We start from the raw sequence: 26,690 nt of genomic DNA on the forward strand, positions 1-26,690 counted from the left end.
AAACTTCTCCCTAGTTTGAGCCACTATTAATTTTGAGTCTTCGTCACTCACATACAAACCTAATCCTAAGTTATGTTACCTCTCTAATATGCGGTACTTTCCACACCTTAGCATAATTGTCTGTTTACTATTATCTCCCCTGCTAGACTGGGAGCTCCTCTAAACAGAGATTAGGTTTCAGATTCTGCCCAGTGCCAGACGCGTTAGAAGTTGCTCAATGAAATGTTTCCTGAAGGAAGTGCGGTGAGTGATTGCATAAACAACGGTGCAGCGTCAGCGCAGCACTTGCCACGAGCAGCAGTGCACGCACTTTGCATGCATTAGCTGACTTAATCCCCCTAAGAACCCCACGAGGAAACCACGGCAATCGAGAGGTTCAGTGACTTGCCCGAGATCACCAGCTGTTGAGTGACAGGGCTGGGACTGGACCCCAGTCTGCCTCAGTCCCCAGCTCACGTATTTTCTACATCAGCCACTGCTCTCCCCCGTGCTCCCAGGATGGAGGGCTGAGTTATTGAGCTGTGCCTGAAAGGTCTCCCTCTACGTGTTCCTCTGTTGAGAACAATGACAAATATCTAGGAAACTGCACGTATACTTTTTGTATTCCTCTCACTGCCAGTTTTACTAAATTTGTTCTTCTGTGTTTTTGTTTTTTGTTTTTTCCTCTCTTGGCATCTTCTGATATGAATTCAACCAATGAGAGAACCTCTTTTGCCCAGAAGAATTCAATGGATGGCTCACAAAAACAGAATACCTCAAAAGGTACATTAACCGCCTAAAGGGGAAATGTAGGCTTTTGATTTAGTTATCATCTCCAAAACCATAGTTTCTTGGGTTTTTTGGAACCTAATCTGCCACCCTCATTTGCACCTGTGGTTCTAGCCTTGGGCCTTGACATCAAGCAGTATCTTAGGAGAAGACACAATTGTCTTTTCAGTTCAGTTATCACTAGTTAAGTTCCGCTTTCGTGATAATGAGTTCAGCACAGCGCTAATATCTGTGGGGAAGAGAGATTGTTGGCAATGGAAGAAAAGAAATGTAAGATATGATCACTGCCTCTCTCTCCCATCAGAAACCAGCATTTATTGAGTTAGAAACTGATTTGTACCTGGGTGTTAATTTACAAAGGTGACTGAGTGACTACACAGGTCAATGCCATGGAAAGAAAACTTCGTTGCTCTCAGTTCTAGAAACGGGAGGCACAGCTCTCCATGCAGGACCCTGGGAGGGAGCTCCAGTGTTGGTTAGGAGGCAGAAAATGCTACTGAAAGCTCGGCCTCTCTGGACACTGGTGCCAAATCCAATCCCGGGGACAGAGGTTTGGGGGAAGTAGAAAAGGATAGCTGTCGTAGTTTACCTTAGGACAGGGCCGAAAGTCAGCTCATCACACGAGATGAACTGTGCCGAAGCACGGCAGTAGAGGGCTGCCGCTCGCTCAGGCAAAACAGCGCCGTCTGTCCTGCTGTGGTAGCTTTTATTAAAGCATTATCTAGGTTTACATTTTAAGATTTGTTTTTTTAACATTTCAGAAATGTCAAAGCAGCAACCTATGTTTCTATTAATTATAGAAGCAATAATTGGCTTTCGTGAGCACCCGCCGTGCTTCCTCCTTGAGCGCAAAAACAGCACAGAGTTCCCACCGTTATTCTGATTATACTGAAGCAGCACAAGGACATCTCCTTGCGTTCCCACCACTCTGATTAGACTGAGGATATCTCATGGATCAGTGCCCAAAGCACTCAATGTTTTTTTGTAGGCCCCCCGTTTGTTGGGGGGGCGCTCAAAGCATTTAGAACTGTTTACAGTTCTGGCTTATTCGCTAGCCCCCAGTTTGTTGGCGGGGGGGCTCATGGGTTACGTCTCCTTTCCATGTCCTCAGTTGTTCCACTACAGATAGCTTTATTGCTTTGCCAGGCAAAGGGGGACACACTGGGCTTGTGCCTCATAAAAGCTATGTGACCCCACCCCAGAGGATTTGATGAGGGGTTTTATAACAGTGGTTCAAAGGTGGGGTCCTGACAAGATTAGTGTGTGTGCAGGGCTCGCCCACTCCCCTTAATCTTGTCTCAGGTGGTTTCTTGTCTGCTCCTCCCTTGATTAGCAACTGTTTGAATCCACCCTTTGGAACTCAGGGAAGGTCATGGAGGCTGGGGTCTTGCCTACAAGAAATGGTGGACAAAAGGAGGCCTCCGTGCCCGGCCTCCACTTGGTTTCAGGGTCTGGGAGCCCCACAGGGCCCCGCTCGGTTTCAAAAGGAGCAGGGGGAAAGCACAGGCCATAGCCCTTACTGGGATTTCCTTGGGAAAGGCAAGACACGACAGGGTAAACCACTTAGGATTGGCTATATTGAATAATTCCAGTGGGCTTTGGAGTATAAGGGCTGTCCCTAGTTGTCTGGCACCTGGGCCTGGGCTGATTTAAGTCAGGGGAGATATTGGCTTGGTGTGAGAGTTAGATAAAGGAGGTAGTTCAGAGTATGGGCTCTGGATCATGGAGGAATTGTAAACAACTTTGGCCATTAGTTTGGCCCTGTAATCAATGGATGCCAAATAGACAAGTATAGAACCTAAGAAGCCTGAGTTAGAACATAAACACTTAAGTATCATTCTAGACCATTTCACACATGTCATCAGTATTTGAAAAAAGTTAAGCAATCCTTCTTCTTGATGGAGAGATGGAGAAGTATGTGCATTACATCTCAATAAAGCTGTTAAAAAAACCCAAAACTTGGGGGCCGCTCATTGAGAGGTATAGAGGGGATTCCAAATAGAGGTAAATATTTGTGGGAGACTTTGCAAGTCCCCAAAATATACATATATTGACCTATGAGTCAAAGAGGAAGTATCAAGAGAAATTAGAAAATATTTTGAACTGAGTGAAAAGGAGACCTTTTTCCCTAATATGACCATTTAACGCTATAGAGTTCCCTCTGCGTGCTAGGCATCCCACAAATGTTTTAGATAGAGTGTTTTTATCTTTATTCAGTTTGTGTTGTTTCTACTTTGTAACTATCATAAATAATGCTGCTGTGAACATTCGTGTACAAGTTTTTGTGTAGACATATGTTTTCATTTCTCTTGGGTGTACGTATACCTAGGGTGGAATCGCTGGGTCATATGTTTAACATTTTGAGGAAATGCCAAACGGCATTCCGAAGTGATTATCGTACATATTTTAAAGAATGTAAGAGGAAGAAAATACAGTATTATATTTACTCTATATAACCAGATAGATTTATAATATATATTCTATATTTACTATATATATTGTACTTACTATATATAACCAGATATTTACAGTTCCTGTTGCTTTTCCTTCATTCCTGAAGTTCCAAGTTTCCCTCTGGTATTATTTTCCTTCTTACACGCCCCCTCCCAAAAGAAAACCCTTCACTTAAAATAAGCCTGTTGGCAATGAATTTGCTTAGAGTTTTCTTTCTTCTGAGAATGTCTTTATTTCACCTTCATTCTTTTTTCTTTTTTTAATGGCCTACTCACAAGACTGCCTTTATTTTTTTTAACATCTTTATTGGAGTGTAATTGCTTTACAATGGTGTATTAGTTTCTGCTTTATAACAAAGTGAATCAGCCCCTCTTGCGTCTCCCTCCCACCCTCCCTATCCCACCCCTCTAGGTGGACACAAAGCACCGAGCTGATCTCCCTGTGCTATGTGGCCGCTTCCCACTAGCTATCGATTTTACCTTTTCACCTTCATTCTTGAAGGATATTTTTTTCTGGTTATAGAATTCTGGGTCGAAAGTTCTTTTCTTTCCACACTTTCAAATGTTGTTCCACAGCTTCTGGCCTCAAGGGTCTGATGAGAAATCCACAGTCACTTAAATTCTTGTCCCCGTTTTGTGTCAAGCATTTCTCTTAGACTGCCCTCAAGTTGTCTTGCCTTTCAGCTGGTTGTCAGGATGTGTAGGGACATGGGTTTCTTTGACTTTGACTTGACTGGGGTTTGCAGAGCTTCTTGAAACTGTAAGTTTATGTCTTTTGCCAAATTTGGGAGGTTTTTCAATATTTTTTTGGTACCACACTCTCCTTTCGTTTTAGGACTTTGATGACACAATGTTAGACCTGTTGATATTGTCCCATAGGTCCCTGAGGCTCTGTTCATTTTTCCTGGTCTTTTGTCTCTACACTGTTCAGATCGTGTATATAATAAAAATACAGATTTGATCTTTGTCCCCAGGTCCTGGCACAGAGCTCCTAAAACCCTTGGGATTTCCTGAGTGATGGGAATGTCTTTTGTTATTCATTATCAGCATCTTCCAGCCACACCTGAGTATATCCTAATGTGACCCAGGTTGGGGCCTTAGGTAGCTTCAGGATAGGACCCAGAAAGGCCAAAACATGAGGGACTTCCCTGGTGGTCCAGTGGTTAAAAATCCACCTTCCAATGCAGGGGACACGGGTTTGATCCCTGGTCAGGGAACTGAGATCCCACATACTGCGGGGCAACTAAGCCCGCGCACCACAACAACTGAGCATGTGGGCCACAACTACAGAGCCTGCGTGCTCTGCAGCCCACACACCACAACTAGAGAGGAGCCCATGCCCTGCAAGGAGGAGCCCGCGCACCACAGCGGAGGATCCCGCGTGCCGCAACGAAGACCCAAGGCAGCCAAAAATAAAAATAAATATTAAGAAAAACACAAGACCAAACATGATTAGAGGGTGGGAACTTTCAGCCTCACCCCTCCCAGCCTCCAGGGAGGCGAGAGAGACTGGAGACTGAGTTATAGAAACTCCTGAACAATGTGATTTGGTGAACTGCCAGGTCGCTGAACGCACTGATGTGCTGGGAAGGTGATGTGCCTGAAGAGGGCATGGAAGGTCCGTGCTCCAGCCCGCACACCGTGCCCTATGTCTCTCTTCCATTTAGTTGTTCCTGAGTCGTGTCTTTTATAGTAAACCTGTAATAGTAAGCATAGCACTTTCCTGAGTTCCATGAGCCATTCTACTGAATTATTGAACCCAAGGGGGTCATGGGAACCCCCAAATTTATAGTTAGCTAGATAGAAGTATGGGTGGCATTTGACACTGGTGCTTGAAGTGGGGACAGTCTTGTCGGATTGAGTCTTTTAACTAGTGGGATCTGACACTAATTCCAGGTAGATTTGGAATTGAATTAAATTGTTAGACACCCAGTTTATTTCCGAGAATTGGAGAACTGGTGTGGAAAACCACACGTATGATATTAGAAAACACACAAATTGGATAATTTTTATTGATCTGTTTTCAAGTTCATTGTCTCCTTCCTCCATCACCTCCATTCTGGTATCGATCCCATCCAGTGAATTTTTTATTTCAATTATTGTATTTTTCAGTTGTAAAATTTCTATTCAGTTTTCTGTCATAGCTTCTATTTCTCTACTGAGACTTTCTATTTTTTCATTTATTTCAATGTTACGCGGGCCTCTCACTGCCGTGGCCTCTCCCGTTGCGGAGCACAGGCTCCAGACACGCAGGCTCAGCGGCCATGGCTCACGGGCCCAGCCGCTCCGCGGCATGTGGGATCCTCCCGGACCGGGCGGACTCCCAACCACTGCGCCACCAGGGAAGCCCCACCCTTACTTCTTAAAGCACTGTCATAATAGCTGCCTTAAAGCCTTCGTCTGATGATTTCAACATCTGAGTCATTTCAGGATTGGTGATGCCGATCGTCTTTCTTCCTTGAGAATTTATCAGATTATTCTGGTTCTTTGTAGGTTGAGTAATTCTGGATTCTATTCTGGATATTTTGAATATTTTGAGTCTTGTTTAAATGTATGAAGAATGTTGGAGTGTTTTGTTTCCTTTGTTTTAGCAGGCAATTCACCCAGTTAGGCTCAGGTCATAAGTTTTGTAGATTGTGGTTTCAATGTTAGTTCGGTTTTCAAAACTTTTGCAGTGCTCTTTTGATCTGTCCTAAATGTGTGCTACCCAGGGACCACATTTGAGACTTGAGAAGTGCTCTACCCTGTAGTTCAGTTCTCAAAGCCATCTGTTTAGGGTCAGATACACATTTATATGTACAGCTCAGGGGTGAGCATATGCATCCGTACACAATTATTTAGGATTCCTTTCTTGAGCTCTCTCCTCTCTGTAATTTCCCCCACATATATATACAGAGAGAGAGAGAATTTTTAGCAGTGCCTTACTGCAGTTCTCTTGGTAAGTTCCCTTGGTTTTTGTTTTTCTATGAATGTCTTTATTTCACCTTTCTTCTTAAAGGATAGTTTTGCTGGGTATACACGTTTACCTTAATGCTTTGGTGATTTCACTCCACTGTCATCTTCTAGCTTCCATCGTTTCTGTTGAGAACTCTGCAGTCATTCTAATTGTTATCTGTTTATAGATAATCTGTTGTTTCTCTCTTCCTGTCTTTAAGATATTCTCTATTAACCTTCTACAGAAGAACCATAACTTCGTGCAAGAGTTGGATATTTTTTTCTCTTTTAATCGCAACACCTTTCCTGATTCTGCTTCGCATTTTTAAAGCCTTTAGGCTCCTTCCTCCTTATTCTGGGACCATACTGTATTGTACAGAGAATTCTATCGTGGCACATGAGTTAGTGTTACCCTTATCATTTACCTGTCTTTTTTTCTTACTCAGCTGTGAGTTCCCTGAAGACAGTCTACTTCCAGCACCTAGCATGGGCCCGGCACATAGTAAAGGCTCAGCAAAATGTTGGCTGGATGGATAGAAGGATGGGCAGATAGATTAGTAAATGGACAAATGTGTGGCCACAAGTGTACATCTGGCTAGAATGCAAGTGAAATTCTATGAATTTACCTGAGTGATTTCCTCTAGCATCTCCCAATGATCTGAATATACCCAGGCATCTTCACATTAATAGAAAGCTGAGGTCTACCGTATGCTCTTTCTCATCATAGCTGAGAAGCCCTGTTGATCATTTCTTGTGCATATTGCATTGACAGAGCATAATTACCAGACTCTGGTCTTGAGGAGAGCAACACAACAAGTCAAAAGGATATCTGCAGCAAGAGAAGTTGAGAATATGCTTCCTAAGCCGGTGAGCACGTGATTGCAAACTTAATAGCAGAGATGATTTAAAGGGGGCTAGGAGATCTGGCTAGAAGAGCTAGCTCTGTGAAGATGTCAGGGTAAGAACTGGGGTATTTCTGATTGTAGACTTGGGCGAAACAGTAAGGAAATCTCGTAAGGGTAATTACTGACTGAGGTAGGCACAAGTTGAGTGAGAATTTTGCCTGGATTTCTCCAGGATTTAAATTACTTGCTTGAAACTCAAGAGCCTGGGTGTAATGGAAAGAGAACAGAGTCTCAGTTTTCTACTCTATGAAATGGGGACAATAATTCCTGGTTCCTGGTGTTCTTATGAGGTTTACCTGAGGTAGTGATGATGATTAACATGTAATGAACACTTACTCACTACGTGTCAGGTGCTGTGCTAAACCTGTGCGTACAGTGTATTTTATTTTACTGTGACAGTCGTTTGAGATCATTACTCCTGCTATTTTTCAGTTTATTAGTGAGGAAAGTGACGCTCAGAGCAGGTAACTAATTTGTCCAAATTCACAAAGCAAATAAGTGATAAAGCCAAGACTTGCATGCAGATCTGCCTGACTCTGAGCCTGCGCTCTTAACCTCTGAGCTTTGCCACCAGCACAGCCCCCAGAACACAAGAGGCGAAGGATTACGGTGTGTTCTCTCCTCTTCTCCTCCCCTCCCGCAAATCTTCCCTACAAACCTCAGTACATGGTAGGTTACATCAATGGCACGTTCAGTCTTACGTAGTGGGAAGAGGCCCTTAGGACCGTGAACAGGGCAAGAGGCTTTGGGGCTTCCCCAAGCACCAACTAGCAAGGGAGTCAGGCCATAGAGTTTGGATCAAGTATTGTAGAAGATTTCTTTCTTTCCTTCTTTCTTTCTTTTTTTTTTTTTCTTTTTTTTGGCTGCGCCGTGAAGCTTGCAGAATCTTAGTTCCCCGACCAGAGATTGAACCCGAGTCCTAGCCACTGGACCACCAGGGAATTCCCTGTAGAAGATTTCTTGAATGTTCTTCGTTTCTCCATAATTATTCCACTGCCTATTTCCCCTCAGCATTTAGCAGTGAAACTTTTGAGAAGTGGCAGGGCCTGGTGGAAAAGACAGACAGACATGAGTTCAAATCTTGGTGCTGCATCTATCTCCTCAGCTGTGTTACTTGAGTGAGTTGTTTAACTCTACTGACCTTCTTCTGTAAAATGGGGGAAATAAAGCCCAGCAGTGTTACGGTGCTTACTGCTGACGGGGATCGTGGGGTTGCTCTAGAGACAGAGACAAGGAGATGAGTAGTCATGTCCTACTCTGGGATCTGTCCTGGTGGGGTGGTGAAGCCCAGCAGTTAGAGTGGATAGTGGCAGAGTTTAACAGGAGTGGAAAGCAGCTGAATGGCCTGTGAATGGCCTGGCGGACACATGGAAGGGAGATGCGTCAGTGAGCTATTCACCGGGGGTGGGGGTGGGGGGCCTTCTGGATGTTCCTGACAGAAGAGCCAACACATGACTCTACCACTTTAAGAAGCACAGCACTGATACAATCTGCTGCCCATTCTTTTTTTTTTTTTTTTTTTTTTTAATGTGGTGCGCGGGCCTCTCACTGTTGTGGCCTCTCCCGTTGCGGAACACAGGCTCCGGACGCGCAGGCTCAGCGGCCATGGCTCACGGGCCCAGCCGCTCCGCGGCACGTGGGATCCTCCCGGCCCAGGTCACGAACCCGTGTCCCCTGCATCGGCAGGCGGACCCTCAACCACTGCGCCACCAGGGAAGCCCTATTTATTTATTTATTATTATTTTTTAATACCATAGTTTTTATTGAAAAAATTTTTGCCTGTGGTAAAACCAAACAGTATTAAAGGATATGTAACAAAAAGTTAATCTCTCGGGCTTCCCTGGTGGCGCAGTGGTTGAGGGTCCGCCTGCTGAGGCAGGGGATGCGGGGTTCCTGACCCGGGCCGGGAGGATCCCACGTGCCGCGGAGCGGCTGGGCCCGTGAGCCATGGCCGCTGAGCCTGCGCGTCCGGAGCCTGTGCTCCGCAACGGGAGAGGCCACAGCAGTGAGAGGCCCGCGTACCGCAAAAATAAATAATATTTAAAAAAAAAAAAAAAAAAAAAAAAAAAAAAAAAAAAGAAAACTAAGGCTCAGAAATATTCAGTATCTTGACCAAAGTCAAATAGCTAGTAAGTGGTAGAGCTAAGATTTTTTTAAAAGCTATAATTCACATACCATAAAAATCAGCATTTTAATGTAAAATTCAGTGGTTTTTAGTATAGTCACAAGGTTCTATAATCATCACCACTATCTACTTCCAGAACATTTTTATCACCCAAAAAAGAAACCCCATACTCATTAGCAGTCACTCCCCAGCCCCCTCTCCCCGCTGCCTCTGGAAACCACTAATATAGTTTTAGTTTGTATGAATTTGCCTATTCTGGACATTTTGTATAAATGGGAATCATATAATATGTGGCCTTTTGTGACTGATTTCCTTCACTTAGCATAGTGTTTTCAAGATTTATCCATGTTGTAGCATGTGTCAGTATTTCACCTTTTTTATGGCTGAATAATATTCCATTATATGACTATACCAAACATTGTTTATCCATTTAGTAGTTAATGGACATTTGGACTGTTTCCGCCTTTTGGCTATTATGAATGACATGGCTTCTATGAACATTTACGTACAAATTTTTGTGTGTACATATGTTTTCTATTCTCTTGGATATATACTACCTAGGAGTGGCATTGTTGGGTCATATGGTAAGCCTACATCTAACTTTTTGAGGAAATGACAAACGTTTCCACAGAGCCTGTACCATTTTACATTCCCGCCAGCAACATACGAGGATTGCAATTTCTCCACATTCTTGCCAACACTTATTTTCCATTCTTTTTGATATAGTTATCCTAGTTGGTATGAAGAAGTATCTCATTGTGGTTTTCACTTCCGCTTCCCTAATGACTAATGATACTGAGCATCTTTTCATGTGCTTATTGGCCAGTTGTATATCTTCTTTAGAGAAATGTCTGTTCAAATCCTTTGCCCATTTTTAGATTAAGTTTTTGTCTTTTTGTTGTTGAGTTGTAAGAGTAGAGCCAGGATTTTAACCCAAGCAGTGTGACTCCAGACCCCATGTTCTAAATCAGACTCTGTACTGATTTCAACATATCTTAGAGAGTATTCCGAATGAAAGCACATACAGATCTATCACAATCTTATTTCATGGTTGCACCTGTATTCTATAATTCATTAACCATTTTCCTATCCGTGGACATGTATGTGCTCCCAGTCTTTGCTATTATAAACACTGCTGTCTTGAACATCTCGGTATTTGTGTGTCTCTTGGCTCATATGTACAAGTATACATGTAGGAAGAATTCCTAGAAGTAGAATTCCTAAATCAATTGTATATCTTGAATTGCTCTCCAAAGAAGTTGTACCAATTTATATTCTCACCAGCAGCATGTGAGAGACTATCCATGTACCTTTGCCAATGTTGTACATTATCAAATTATTTGTTGCCATTCTGATGAGGGGAAAATGCTATGTTATAATTGTTTCAATATTAATTATTTAATTATAAGTGAAGTTAAATCTATTTTCCTATAGTTATAATCCTTTGGAATTTCTATTTCCATGAAATGCCTCTTCATGTCCTTTGGTTTTGGTTTTTTCTATTCTTAGTAGAAATATTTCTGTTTCTAAGGTTCTTAGTCTTCTGCTCATTTTTGATTTGTAGAAGCTCAATTCTTAGTCATATACTTGGCAAAAAATGTTTCCTATTTAATCTTTTTACTTTAATTATGGTACTTTATTCTAGAAAATTTAAATTTTTATACAGACATGTTTATTGGTCATCTCTTTTATGGCTTCTGGATTTCATTTCCTACTAAGAAAGATCTTTACCACTCCAAGATTTTATGAAATACTCTCTCTCATTTTTTTCCCCAATGTTTTTATATTATCACCTATTCTTAATAAAAAACTTTACTCGCATAACCCAGATGTCACCAGGGGTTACTCTACTCCTTTGAATTGAATTAAAGATTGGTTCAAGCATTTGTTATATGATTTGTTTGGAGGCTCATACCCTCCCCCAAATATCTGAACTCTGGGGACTTATGTTTTCTGTGGCACCGAGCTCCTCTTCTGTCCTGCATGTGCTGTGCATGTACCACCTCTTCCCTTGATTTTCACAAAAACTGCTCACACAAGGCCTGTGTGGGTGTGTTGTGTATATAGAAAACTTTACTAAGTTTAAAGAGATGGGAAGAAGGGGGACCATATCACAGTAATGCAAAGACCTTTCATGTGAGTTGCCCTTCTTAAAATCCTTTAGTCATCCCACAGTTTGCAAGACCATCCTCTATAGCCGTGTGTACTTTCCTCCCTCTTCTTTCCCCAAACTCCTGCTCACCTCTAATGTAGAGCAATGTAGCTCTCACTCTGCCTTTGGCTCTAATCTTTGTTTTCCTGAGAAAGGACAGTCCCCTCCCTCTGGTGTATTCTGGTACTAGCAAAGTCAGTTTTTTGACATCCCTCTACACTAGGAATAGAAGGAGACCTCGGTAACTTGATAAAGCCATTAGCATCAAAGAACCTACAGAACAGTGGGACAGTGGAGGTGTTTGGCTTAACACCAGGATCAAGCAAAGGACACCCATCATTCCACCTCCCTCTGAAGTTGTTTTGAATCAGGGCATCCAACTTCAGGGCTCCCTTACCTCCCTAGGCCTCAAAGGATTTCCCTTACTTTCTTACAAGCTCCTTCACTCATTTAAAAGGATTTTAAAATATTTTTCTAGCATTTTTAGGTGTTTTGTCATGAGTTTAGGATATTCTATTCAATTTTAATGGCATACACTGAAGACCTGGCAGTTTCACTTCCAAGAATCTATCCTGTAGAAATGTTCACACAAGGCCATCCCTTACAACATTAATCTGTACCAGCAAAAACGGAAGAAAATTAACATTTCAGCAGATAAATAGGTAAACTGTGAAATGTTCATAATATAGATATTCTGTTGCTGTTAAAAACAAGACAGATTTATACCTTATCATATGAAAGAATGAAAGTCAACAATGTCTAAAATGAATAAATCAAGAGAATACTACAGGCAATGTATTTAGATACTGATGAGTGAAAAATTAAAGTAATAAAACATGGTGTATAGTATGATTCTATTTTTATTTTTGAAATACATTTTTGGTATAAAGTCATTATGTGCTTATAAAAAGATTTGGAAGGATACACGGGAAAACATTAATAGTATTTATTCCTTATCTTTTACTATATACATTTATACATTGTATGAATTTTTCACAAAGAACATAAGTTTATTTTGTAAAAAAATAAACAAATAAATGTTTTCACTCTCAGAGATAGCAGAAAAGGATATGTAAATGTCAAAACAAAGAACTTTTTAAAAAGATATACAACTGTCCCAGAATAAGGAAGAGGATGGTCCCACTTCAGATGGTCCCATCTAACGTGTTCAGGGAGAGGGACCAGGCTGGAGAGAAAGAGGGTCCGGGAGTCACTGAAGGCACTGAAGATGTTTAGGTTGGAGAAGCAAGACTTAGAGAAGATGTGAGGGCTCTCCTCAATTTTTTTTTTTTTTTGACCACGCTCTGCGGCTTGCAGGATCTTAGTTCCCCAACCAGGGATTGAACCTGGGCCCGGCAGTGAAAGCTCAGAGTCCTAACCACTGGACCGCCAGGGAATTCCCTCCTCAAATATTTTAAGGACTGTTACGTAACACACAGTCTGGAGGGAGATGGGTTGGAATTACAGAGAGTCAGATTTTTATCTAGAGGAAGAAAGAACTTCATAGGAGTCCAAGCTGCTGTCATTTTAAACCAGCTCTACCCTCCGGCTTGGCTGCAGACGGTCTGCTGGTTCCTGTTCCACTCTGGCTCTCAAACCACGTCATTCCTCTTGCCAGGTCTCTGATGCCAACCCCTTTACTCTAGCTTCTGCTCTGCTTTCTACCTGCCTCTTGGAGCTGAGGTTCCGGAATGACTCTCCTCTTGCCTGGTGGCTTGTCTTTGCCCAGTGCTGTTGGCCCTGAGCCAGCCCTTTCCCTGGGAGGAGAAACCAGATGCTTACCGACAGTGGAACTGGATGTTTCAGAAGGGAGTGTATTCCTTGTTTCCAGAGTTAGGGAAGCAAAAATGGGCAAGTACCTACTGAGAATATTATTGAAATGATGTGTATCAGTTGGGATTCTTTGCTTACAAGTAACAAAATATGCCAACGTGAGCAAACACTGCAAGAACATTGAGAACAGTGTGAAAATCGGTCCAGGGACCAGGAGGAGAATCAAGGCAGTTGCAACCCTTGAACCAGCTTTTCAAGGTGACATCTCTGGTATGGTTGAACCCCCATGTGTTTTCAGTCTATATTTCACCCCACTCAGGACTCAAAATCCCAGAAACCGGAGTTTTGATTGACCAAGCTTATCCCATGTGCTCTGGCTCTAACTGGGTGGATGAGAGAAAGGCTCTGGCTGGCAGAGCCTACAAAGGCTTCTGAGGCTCGCTCCTGTGGCTCACATGGGGAGCAAGACATTTGATTTAAAGTCCTTCAAGCAGTAGAGGGCAAGTAAACTCCCCCAAACACACAAGAATTGGGGGTTGTTAGCGGAAGGAGAATGGGTACTGGGCAACTGAAAGAACAGCACTTGAATAAATGTGGAACTGGATTAGTGGTTCTAGATCTTTGGACTTTTCTAGACTTGGAACAACTTTTTTTTTTTTTCACTAAATAAGTTCATTTAAACAAAATGACTGCTATCTGGTATCATCATCATTTCATAAAAGAAAGGTCATTAATGTAAAAAAAGTAGAAAGACAATCTCAGAATAAAAGAGAGTCCATACGTGAATAAATTTCCTTTAGGTCATGGAATTCCCTGTTGGTGCAGTGGTTAGGACTCTGTGCTTCCACTGTAGGGGCACAAGTTCAATCCCTGGTCAGGGAACTAAGATCCTACACGCTGCATGGCGGTAGCCAAAAAAAAAAAAAAAAAAAAAAAATTACTTTAGGTCAGATTTATTACAGTGTTTTGTTTTTGTTTCCTTTTTGCGGTATGCGGGCCTCTCACTGTTGTGGCCTCTACCGTTGCGGAGCACAGGCTATCCGGACACGCAGGCTCAGCGGCCATGGCTTACGGGCCCAGCCACTCCGCAGCATGTGGGATCTTCCTGGACTGGAGCACGAACCCGTGTCCCCTGCATCGGCAGGCGGACTCTCAACCACTGCGCCACCAGGGAAGCCCTACTAGTGCCATGTATTTTTCCTTGTTTCCCTCATTTTGCTGGAGACCATTGAACACAGACTAGCCCCCATTTGGAGATGGGCTTTTAGGAATCATTGGACTAAATGATCTATAGGTGCTCTACTAACCCCAAGTTTCTGTGATTCCAGTGGGATCTTGCTATAGAATAGTGGTTCTCAACTGGGGACAGTTTTGCACCCTAGGAGACATTTGGCCATGCCTGGAGACATTTCTGGTTGTCACAGCTGGGGGTGAGGGGTAGAGTACTACTAGCATCTCTTGGGTAGAGACCACGGAGGCCACTCGATGTCCTGCAATGCACAGGACAGTCTCCCACAACAAATCTGGCCCCAAATGTCAAAGTGCCAAGGTTGAGAGACCCTGCTACCCATAGAGGAAATCTCATTAAGCAATGAAAATGAATAGGACAGAGAAGAGTGTGATTAGGTGCCGCTGCAGCCTTCACTCATGAGACAGAATTTTTGTCTCGTTAGATTATAACCGCTTCGTCCAAATAAAACGTATTTTTAAAAAAATACAAAAGAAGCACATAATCGCCACTGACATTTTGGAAGAAGGCAGAGGAATATAAGGAAGGGAAACAGATTACTCTCAGCCCCTGCCCGTTCTCTTTCCTGATCTCTGTTGCCTCTTGGTTGTCTATTAGCATCTCAAATACAGCACATCCAAAACAGACCTCTTGATTTTCCTGCCCTGTCAGCCTCTTCCTCCCCACATCTTCCCAGCTGGGAAACTGGCACCTAACCCTTTAGAGTCACCCCTGGCTCCTGTCTTTCTCACACCTACATCGACTCCATCAGCAAATCCTGCCAATTCTGCTCTCATAGTGTGTTACAGATCCCATCACTTCTCACCCCTCCCCATTCCCAGCCCCAGCACTGCCTCAACCACTGCAGAGGCTCCCAGGTGCTCTTCTAGTGTCCACGCTTACCCACTGCAGTCATTTCTCCACACATCAGTTAAAGTGATCTTTTTTTTTCATTTGTAGTTTTTGGCCGTGCCATGTGGCATGTAGGATCTTAGCTCCCCAGCAGGGATTGAACCCACACTCCGTGCCTCGAAATCACAGAGTCTTAACCACTGGACCACCAGGGAAGTCCCAGTTAAAGGGATCTTTAGGAAAAATTAATCAGATGTACCCCAGCTCAAAACCTTCCAGTGGCTTCCATCACACTTAGAAAGTCCTAACTTCTTCCTGTGGCCCAAAGACCCCGCTCCTTCTTCAGCCTCATCATTTGTTCTCATTTGAGCCGTGCAGGCCTGGTTTCTGTCCCTCAGCCACACCAAGCTCCTGTCTGCCTTGGGGTCTCGTGCACTTGCTGTCCCCTTTGCCTGGAACATCGCCCAGATCTTCCTTCCATCATTCAGGGTCTGCCGGGATCGCTCCTCCTCAGGGCAGTCCTCCCTGACCTCCCCATGGAAAAGATCCCTCTCCTCCCCAGTCTCCCATCCCACCACCCACACCCCCTGCCCTACTTGATTCTTACCTAAAGCCCTTATTATTCCATAGTACCATGTTGATTTGTTTATTGTTTTTCTCTCAACTATGATACAAGCTCCGTGAGGGCTGGAATTTGTCTTATTCTCGGCTGAAAGGCCAGTGTCTAGAGCGGTGTGTATATGCAGTAGTCACCCAATAAATATTTGCTGAATGAATTGTTAACATTTTGGTAACTACACTTCTAGTCTCTTATCTACCATTTTTTTTGGTTGATTGATTTCATGTAATTATATTCATTTTATGTAAAATATATAATAATATCTATCTAATTTTGTATCTTGATTTTTAAAATTACTATTATACCTGAAACAATATCTTAGTACCAACTCTTCATAAACAATTTAATAGTGGCGTACTGTTCCTTTGGGTAGAGATGTCAACAACTCCTTGAACATTTAGGTGGTTGTAACCTTTTGCTGTAGTAATTGTCACTGCAGTAAACATTATAGTGCCTGAATCTTTTTTTCTTGTGGGTAATTTCCTTAGGATAGCATCCTAAAACTGGAGTTACTAGATAAAGGATATGAGTACCTTTACATTTCTTAATATGTGCCATAAAAATGATAATATCCTTTATTTTTTTTCCTATCTCCTTCCTACTCAGTCTTACCCTGCCTGCAAAAGCCCTGAGATGACTTCAAACCTCTTCAACATTTATGGAAAGAGCCCTCTGATTGTGTACTTCCTCCTGAACTACGCCTCTCTGCAACAGCCTGGCAAAGACGTGCTGATGGTCAGGAGGGAGAAAACCAAGACCATCCCATATCCTTTCCACCGTGGGCTGGGCACACATTACTCCAGGCCCCTGCTTCCTCTTCCCAGAAGCAGGGGTGAAGAGACAGGCATCCAGCCCTCAGCACAGCACCTAACACGTAGTAGGGGCCCATCAAGGGTGACCATGGTTACGAGCCTACGGGTCGGAATCTTGCTCATGTTAATTCCAAATCTGCCTCATGCACTGGCTGAGTGGGACCCTGGGCAAGTCGAATTTCCCTGTGTGCAATAATCTCTTCCTTTCTACCAGAAAGCATGGACTACTTAGGGACTCTTAACATATTTTGCAACTCAGTAATGCCTCCTAGATGCTCACTGACCCCACAGTATATATTGATCAGGAATTTTGGTGTCTAGGGGTATGTTTCTTCCAGCACCCTCCTCACACACACCCCTCCCCAGACCCATCAGCAAATTCTTGGCCCTCATGACATTTATCCTAAAAATATGGTAAAAAAGCTCAGATCTTAAGAAAACAGGTGTGATATGTGTTGGTGTCCTGGGTCTTAACAGTTTACCGTAGAGGGGCAGAACATGGACTCAAATAGACCTGGATTCAGGAACCAACTCACCTGCTCACCAGCTGAGTGATCTTAGACAAGTTCCAGCTTCTCTCTGAGCCTCATTTTTTTCATCTGTAAAATGGAGATAAGAGTACCCGCCTCATAGAATTGTGATGCAGAGAACAGGCACAACACCGGTAAAGGCTTATTTAGCGCAGTGCCCGGCAGGTAACAAATGACTGAATGTTACCTATCAGAATACAGAGCCCCATAAGGAGGAGCTTTCATAATGAAGTAGGTAGGACTTAACTCCGGCCCTATAGCACTGCATATCCACAAGCGTATTTATATATCTGTCGGCAGAGATTAACAACACACAATTCATAGGACTTTATTGTTTATAAAACGCTTTCCCTTATATCACCTCACCGTTCTGTAAAGACAGTGTAGTGTAGTAGAAGGAGCCTGGGCTGGGGATACACAGCCCTGGATTTGCGTCCCAGCTCAGCAACCCACTAGCTTGAAGATCTCACGTGCACAGCTTAACCTCTAAGCTCAATATCTTTATCAACTCGTTCTTAAAGTGAGGATGGTTATACCAAATCAGTAGTGTTGCGACCAGGGTAAAATGGCATACAGCTGGTACTAAAAAAATATAGTGGCTATCATTATTATCATTAACATCATCTAAGGTAGGTGCCATCTATTTTATAGATAAGGAAATGGAGACGTAGAGGATGACATAGATTGTCTGATGTCCCACCGCTCGTGATGAGTGTGGCTGAGATTCTGACCAGTTCAGAAGGGGTGGAGGGGTGGCGAAGGTAGAGAGAGCTTTTCAACGTGCAAACCTGAGACGGGGAATGAGGACTGGGCCTGAGAGGAAAGGAAAGTTGGAATCCCTTCCTGTTCACCACTGTGATAAGAGAGTAAGAATTTTAGATGGTAGTCTAAAATAAGCACTTGCTAGCCCTTCCATCATCAGGAAGGGAGAAAGACTTTATTAAAAGATGGGGAATGGCCTAGCCATGGAGAGGATAGCTTCTCTCTTTCCCAAGCAGGCCATGGAGTGGTTTCCTGCTCAGATTTCCAGAACCAGGTCGGTTTCCCCATCCTGCTATCACACCCACCTCCTCCCCATGTACTGGACACATCCCACTAATAATAACGCTGAGTCAATACCAACTGACAGTGTGGGGTTTTCCTCGACATGAAAGCCACTGAGTCCACCCTGACATACGCCGAGGTCATCAGCCTGACCCTGAGCAACATGAAGAAGCGGAGGGACGACCTCCACCAGCTGAACCGGTTTCACTGGAGTGAGTGGCATCATTTCAATGCGTGCCTGGAGGAGCTGCACAACAACTTCCTCAGGTATTTAAGGGGCCTTCAGGGGAAGAGGTGTAGTTTCAGTATTTGTCTATGGCAACACATCACACTAATTTGTGACTGGGGTCCAGCCCTGTAATGACCTGTGAAGTGCATTCAGCTTTCTTGTGGTCAGAATGTAAACCCCACGATCAACAGAGGCCGGATATTTTTGTAAAGCTATTTTTTTCCTAACTACAAAAACATTTATGCTCAATGAAAACAAACAAAGAACCTGGAAAAGCACCTACAGGTACACATTGCCAACATTTTTCTATAAATTCTTCCAATCTTTTTCCCTGGACACATACATCTGGATCTCTAAACAAAAGTAGTAATCATGCTGTCAGACTGTTTTTAGACTTTCCCCCCCATTAGCAGCATATTATGAACATTTTCCTGTGCCTTCTCCCTCTTCAATATTTTTATTATATTTAGAAATTTTTCAGACCTTTCAGAAAAGTTTAAAGGACAGTGCCATGGACACCATTATGCCCCCACTACGTTTACCAATTATTCACGCTTTGCCACATTTTCCTTCTCTCTCTAATAATTAGGTCAAATAAAAATTTCCCCAATTGTGCCCAAAGTACCATTTTTGGTTTTACTTGCTGCTCCAGGATCCATTCAAGGATCCAGTACCTGGAGGTGTTGTATTTCGACGTTCTCTCTTTGGTGTCTTTTAGTCTATGATAGTGCCCTGGCCCCCAGCTTTGTTATTATTATTATAATTATTTTTTATGACATGGACTTTCTTGAAAAGCTCAAGCCACGTTCTGGATTTTTCTGATTATTTCTTCGGGGTATCATATAACTTGTTCCAATTGATCTCATATTTCCTATAAGATGGACGTTGGATCTGTACTAGAGGATTGATTAGATTCAGGTTAAGTCTTTTTGCCAAGAATACTTCACAGAGACCTTGTAAATTCCTGTTACACCTCATTAGGAGAAACTTAATGTCGGGTTGCCCCGCTGCTTGTTTAAGATGGTCTCTGCCAGAGGTCTCCATTGTAAGCCTACATTTTTGCCTTTCTAATTAGCAATGAATGGTGTGATTCTTTGAGCCTGTGAATATGCTTTCCCAACAACATCCATCCAGTGGTTTTAACATCCATCCAGGGTCTTTGCCTGAATCAGTTGTTACATTTGGGGCCGCAAAATAGTGATTTTCTACGTCTACTATTCCTCCTGCTTTTATTAGCTGGCTTTTTTTTTTTTTTTGGTAAAAAGGAGCTCACCTTCTTTTTTCACTCTTTGTCTCACATGTCTTCTCTGCCTGCCCCCAGAACTCTTTCATGTGGCCACCGTGAAAGAGAAGCTTGAGAAGTATCTGAGAAAGGAGAAGGAGATTTTCATGACTGGATTAGACCAGAACTGGTCACTTTGTTATCCAAAACAAAACTGGATTCAGTTTGCAGGGGAGAAAGGGGGAAATTGCTATTGGCTAGACAGCCATCTATATCTGCCATAATATGAGAGAAAGAAAAATATGAACTCATAGATAAATACTTTGTTATGCAAAGTGATACAATGCAGTTATTTCTAAAATGTGCTGGGACACAGACAAACAACACATACACACACACTTGTTAAGTACCAGCACAGAAATGCAGTTCAGCCTAAAGTTTCATCAAAAGATGATTGGTTAAATAAACTATCAAACGTCCATACTCCGCAGCCAGAAAAATGGTGATGTTGATCTATTTCTATTTTACGAGGAAAGATGGTCACAACATGTTAATGGCCCGCAAATCACGTTATAAAATGGTGTGTATAAATAGGCACAGTTGTTTATCCTTATTCTACAGATGTGGAAGCTGAGGTCAAAGGACAGAGCCTTAGAGGGCAACTGCATATGTGGGAGAGGATAGAGTATGGGGTAGAGGGAGAAGGAATGACCAGAAGGAAGGAGGAGAGCTTATATATAAAGGCAGACCAACAGAGAATGAAGCTGAGAGAAGAAGGGGAAGTAGTAATTAGCAGTGTGAGTGCCAGACACAGAAACTTGGGGCTGAGACAGGTTTGGTGCTTTGGCAGAGAAAGCAGTCAGACACTAGAACATGGGACATTAAGGAGAAGGTATGAGTCCCCATGTGGGGGTGGGAGGGGGGAATAACTAGGAGGCAGAGGAACAAAATTCTGAATCAAAAGGCAAGATTGGATGGTAACAGGGCTATTTAAAAATAAGGTGGAAGACTCAAGCTTATATGAAGAGGGAGAGATTGGAGGTGCCGGTGAGGGAGGAGAAGGTCACGGTGGGTTAAGGGAGAGCACACAGGAATTGCTGTTTAGGGCTCTTTGCTTCTGCCTCTGTTACTGTAGTTCATTATGCTGTTTGTTCTGTAGTTCATTGTCCCAGCAAATATTTTCAGCACCTTCTATGCACCAGGCATTTTATTTTGTTTACAAAACATTGTTTTGTAATGTCTGTCTCTTCCAATAGTTGTAACAATTCATGGGTGGGACCCATGAATGGCAGAGGCTACAGCCAGAATATAGGCTTTTTCACTTACTAGCTCTATGATATTTGATCTGTCACATAGGTCATTTAGCTTCAATTTCTTTGTTGATTTAATGAAGATAGTATTTCCTACTTTGTAGGGTTGTATTGATCAAATAAAATAAGGCATGTAAAGCCTTTTCATAACCAAGCCCACAGTAAATGATTGTATAAATTAGAATTAGATTTGGCTTCAAGTGACAGAAGAGCACAAAATAGTGGCTAAAACAAGATACAAATCTATTTCTCTCATTTAAAAGGAGTCCAGTAGATATGGCAGTTCACAGTATCAGGGATCCAAGCTCCTTTTATCTTATTGCTCCATAATCCTCAGCCTCGTGTTCCAATATGGCTGCTCAAGCTCCAGCCATCAGGTCCACATTCCAGCCAGTAGGAAGGAAGATGGACTTCCTCCTGGAAGTCACAAATACACCTTCCATTTTCATTCCATTTGCCAGAACTTAGCCCCATAGCCACACCCAGCTGTGGCATTAACAAGGCAAAAATAGTTTAGGGTTAACATTAAATTCATATAGAATATTCACGATTAAGCCTACAGAGGGAATTCCCTGGTGGTCCAGTGGTTAGGACTCCGCTTTCACTGCCAAGGGCCCGGGTTCAATTCCTGGTTGGGGAACTAAGATCCCTCAAGCCACATGGCGTGGCCAAAAAAAAAAAAAACCAAACAAAAAACAGATTAAGCCTACAGAATATTTATTTCAGAAATATATAAGGAAATCCTTTTTTAATAATGACATCCTTATCAGGTGAATTACAGTAAAGATTTTTTAAGTCAGGAGAAACTTTGTAATTATGTGTTAGCAATTCCATTGCCAAATACATCCACTTTTTGTTAGATAAGGTATTATCAAGAAACTCAGCATGGCTTCTATTAATAAAGTGATTCTCAAAGTTTTGTCTCTAGAAAAAACTGGTGGCCTTAAAATACATCCGTGTTGTCAGGGCAGGGCTACCCTTGGGAAAGTAGGGTATGACTGAGCAGGGATATGAGGGGGCTTCTAGGGGGCTGGCACTGTTCTGTTTCTTGATTTGGGAGCTGGTTACATGGATGTGCTCAGTACATGAAATCTCCTTGAGGTGCGCATTTAGAGTTTGTCCACGCTTTGGTATGTATGTTATACTTCAAGAAACTTTTAAAAAATGGTGACCATCTACATCCACCAATTTAAAGGACATACAGAGCTCAGAGGACCTTGTCAAGCACTCCAGGGATGCAATTGGCAAATCCAGAATGGGAAATTCTGTAGGACAAATAACCTGGTTTCTTCAGTACATAAAAAGCAAGGAAAATAAAAGAGCGAGGAGGTGCTGTTATTGTTTAGAAGATACTGGAGAGATATATTAATCAAAACATTGTTTGGATCCTGACTTAAATCAACCGCTTGAGATAATTATCTCAATTATGAAATAACTGGGGAAATTTGAACACTGACTTGGTTTTAGATGATATTAAGAAATTCCTTTTATTGGTATATTCCCTTTTTTAAAGACATTATAATAGTTTTGTAGTTATGTTTTAAGGATCATGTCTTAAAGAGATACATAATGAAGTGTTTATGGATGAAATGACATGGTGTCTGGGATGTGCCTTAAAATAACCCATTTGGGATGGGAGGCAAAGGAAGTAACAGATGAATCAAGACTGACTTCAGATTGATAACTAATGAAGCAAGATAATGGGTAAATGATGTTAATTATACAATTTACTTTTATAAATGTTTAAATTTTTGAACACTATCTTTTTTTTTTTTAATGATGGCCATAACAAGATCAAAAGGTGACAAATGCCCATGTGGAATAGTATTGATACTTGTAGGTGGGCTAGGACTCTTTTGGGACATCAATTACCACTTGTTCCCCTAATGTAGCATATCAGCTGGGAGCACTGCCATTGACCTTGGACAGACCAAAGCTGTAGGAACAGCTCTGTTTCACCCTCAGTATAATTTAGGTCCATCATTTACCCCATGTGAGGCTTGGATACCTCATCTACAAAACAGGGACACTACTCACAGAGTAGTTGTGTAGGTTAAAGGAGATGTCGAGCTTAGTGCCTGGCTCACAGGAAGTGCTCAGAAAATGACGGCTATTAGAGGTAATATGTGTGACCCCCACACCATGAAGAGTGCAGGGGCCAAAACAGCACTGGGTCTTGGAGTTGGAAAGTTTGCCACGGGGGAGGCCTAGCGAGCGGTCTCCCTTAGAAAAGGCGATCCAGCAGCTGTTTTGCTGGGGTCTCTGCTCTAGGTGGAGGAGGAGCCTAGCTGGCACATGCAGATGGAGCTGTACAATGAAGGAGCGGGGTCAGTTGCTGCTGGAGAACTTAGTTGCCTTGTGAGTCCAGAGCCCTGATCCTTAAACCTGTATGGGGCCAAAGCACCCGCAATTCAAAATGCCCTTTGCAGAGTTTTATGAAACGTTTCAACATATGATTCTCTCGTACAAGCTAAAGATGCTTCTACTAGTGGAAAATAGGAGCCTAAGACATGTATAGACTTCAACAAATCAAGAAATGACAATATAGAAAATATTATCAAGGAATTATGACCAAGTTTTCCTGTTAGAAAATGTCATCACAGCAAGGACAAATGCAGGTCGCCGCTTGTTCTTTGTCTCTCCACTGCAAGCAGACGCAGGCTTCAAAAGATTAAGAAAAAGTTGTGGCAGAAGATGCCAAAAATGAGAATTTTGTGTCAACACAATTTTTTCCTTTGACTTGGGGAAAGACCCTCACTGTTGGAATAACCACTGGTTTAGGCCAAGTTCAACACTAGTTTCTTAACACCAGTCTTTCTACATCTATTCTGCGGCAGCAGAGAAGTATATGACAGCATCTTAATTCACTTGAATGTATATTTATTGTTTTTTGGCTGCCTTGAATGACCATAACCTGCTTCTTCATCGAGTGGAGGTCCACTCACATTTCACAGATCAGCTGGTATATTTTCCAGTTCAGCATTTCCATTGAGTACCCCAAACGTATCTGAACATGCGCCACTGAAAACCTTCTCCTGTAATAACAGCAGCAGCAGCAAGCAGCATTCATTGAGCACTGCCTGTGTACCAGGCACTGTGCTAATCGCTTGACCGATGGTAACTCAATTAATCCTCACCACTGCTGCAGGTTCTATTACATTACCACGTTGAGACGAGTACACTGGCAAGGAGAGGTTAAGTAACTTGCCCAAGAACACACAGCAAATGGCAGAGCCCCACATTGAATTCAGCCTGCCCTCAAGCTCATGCTTCAGCTTTCTCTCAGATCGTTGGTTTTCCTCACCTGTCTTCCTGATTTGAGTATGACCCATTGAGTCAGGGACCACATCTTATTCCCCCGTGTCCCCCAGGGCCATGTGACTCCCAGCACATGGCAGGGGCTCAGTGACTGAGTTGCTGCAGCGCAGTCAGCTTTCGGCTTCAGTCCGTTGCTCCTGACAGATGTGATGAATGAATTGGTAAATATTTGCCTCTCTTTTCGTGTGAAAATAGAGTGAAACGATAACGCTGACTCTTTAGTCTTTTTCCATGTGTCTTTGTGATTTTCCCCACAGGGAGGTGAAGAATATTGATCAAAGAGCAAAAGACGAAAAACAGGCGAACCACATGTTCATCCAGCCTTCAACCTTCATTGAGGACTCCCCTGAAAAGAAATCTAGAAGAAGCTGTCAGAGGGAGATTGCGTTTCTTTTGAGGTTTGTTTGAACGAAGACCATGGGCAAAGTAGAAATGTGAACACTTTAGGAATTCTTAATACGTGGAAAAGTATACATAAAAGTCCTCTTGCTTTTATGTGTTAGCCACTCAACTCTCACTTTATTTTTATTATTATTAATGGTAGTAGTAAGAGCTACCAAAGACTTTGTACTCCCTCTATGCCAAGCATTTGTACTTTACAAAGTGTATTATGAGTCAGAGCTCATAGGTTGCAAGTGCCAGGAACCCAGCTCAAACCAGCTTGAGTGGAAGGAACATCTCGTGGCTTCAGTAACTGGGAAAAGGCCACATTCAGGCTGGCTGCAGCCACGATGGACCTAAGGGCTCAATGATATTTTCAGATTCTCTCCCTTTCTTTCTTGACCCTCTTTGCCTCTGTGTGCTGGCTGGCTTTTCAAGCTGCCCCTGCCCTCAAAGAAGGAAAGAGGGCCAAGAACAGCCCCAACCCTATGTCCTTATAAGTGCATGACCTAAAAGGAAGAGAGACACCCTCTCCCAGCCTCCGTAAACCAAGCCTCAATAAAAGTCTCTGACGATGATGCCAAAAGCTCAGCCTCTGTACACTGGTGCCGAACTGAATCTCTGAGACAGTTTTGGGTAAAGTAGAAGATAAGAGATTTATTGCTTTGTCAGGCAAAGGAGGACACAGAGGGCTCCTGCCCTCGAAACTGTGTGTCCCAACCCGGGAGGATTTGATGAGGAGTTTTATAGCAGTAGTCCAAGGGCAGGGTTGCTGACAAGATTAAGGTGTGTGCAGGGCCTGCACTCCCTTAATCTCATCTCAGGTCTCCTAATCTTGATGAGCTTCTCTGGTCCCTTTAATCTTGCCTCAGGTGGTTTCTTGTCTGTTCTTCTGACCTTTGGAACTCAGGGAAAGTCATGGAGGCTGGAGTCTTGCCTACAAGAAAGAGGGGACAAAAAGGCTTTTGTGCCCAGGAGCCCCACAGGGCCCTTCTCGGTTTCAATGGCTCTGCTTGGTTCATGGTTCCGCACATCCCTTCTGAACCAACACTGTGTTCAGGAAGAAGCAGTGCTATTACTAGCCAGACCTGACCATCCCTGCGGCCTGAGAGAACAAGGCAAAGTCTGTGACATGGGGTAGAATTGGTGAGATGCCATCAGACAAAAACAACATGCCCAGTTTATTTGTATCTCAACAAAACCCTATTAGAGAGCATGACACCCATTTTACTGAATAGAAAACTGAGGCACAGAGAAGCCAAGTAAACATTGACTGAAGACCTACTGTGCCAGGCACTAAGGATGCAAAGAAATAAATAAGTTAAAGTTCTTGCCCTCAAGGGCTCATAGTATAGAAGAAGGAAAAAATATGGAAATAGATAACATGCAACAAATTGCACAGGTCCTAAGAGAGGACTTCAACAGAGAACAGAGTAGGGAGCAGTCAGTTCTTTATATTTGCTAGGCAAGGGGGGAGGGGAGGAATGGGCTGGAACTCTAGGCAGAGAGATGTTCAAGCCAATTTGCAGAGCTAAAAGTTACCAGACTGCAATTGGGTCTGGCTGATTAGAGAGTGAGGGAGAGTTGAGGCAATGAGGGGCATCAGAGGGTCTCACATGCCACCTTCTAGATTCTACCATCCTGTAGCGCATAGGCATCCAAGAGTCTACAGAAATTATAATTTTCAATTCTGGAATTTACATCCATTATTCTAAATAACATGCTTACATATGCATTTCTTGGTTTCCTTTTAGACGTTATCTGTTGATAAGGTTTTCCAGATTGTTAAAAGCTATCAAAAACCAAGCAGCATCATTTTCCATATTCTCAAACGTACCATATATATTCTATGTATATCATATTAATATATTCTGTTAGGTAACGTGATCATAACCAGGACAGATGCAGTTAGCTGCTTGTCCTTTTTCTCTCCATTGCAAGCAGATGTAGACTCCTAAGGTTAAGAAAAAGTTGTGGCAGAAGATCCTGAAAGTGAGAATATATTCTGATAATTTCTTCTTCATTTTTTTAATCT

At 42.7% G+C, this 26,690-nt stretch overlaps 1 protein-coding gene across 1 annotated transcript in view; it reads left to right on the plus strand.

The window, feature by feature from the left end:
- FAM227A (family with sequence similarity 227 member A) overlaps positions 1-26,690 on the plus strand; it is a 79,147-nt gene that overhangs the window by 44,163 nt on the left and 8,294 nt on the right. The window contains 6 exon segments of the mRNA XM_065888128.1: positions 620-762; positions 6,928-7,022; positions 16,416-16,573; positions 18,310-18,462; positions 24,532-24,658; positions 24,661-24,734. Of these exon segments, the coding sequence (XP_065744200.1) occupies positions 620-762; positions 6,928-7,022; positions 16,416-16,573; positions 18,310-18,462; positions 24,532-24,658; positions 24,661-24,734 (750 nt within the window).

This window comes from Phocoena phocoena, chromosome 11, assembly GCF_963924675.1.
Source record: "Phocoena phocoena chromosome 11, mPhoPho1.1, whole genome shotgun sequence".
Classification (NCBI taxonomy): domain Eukaryota; kingdom Metazoa; phylum Chordata; class Mammalia; order Artiodactyla; family Phocoenidae; genus Phocoena; species Phocoena phocoena.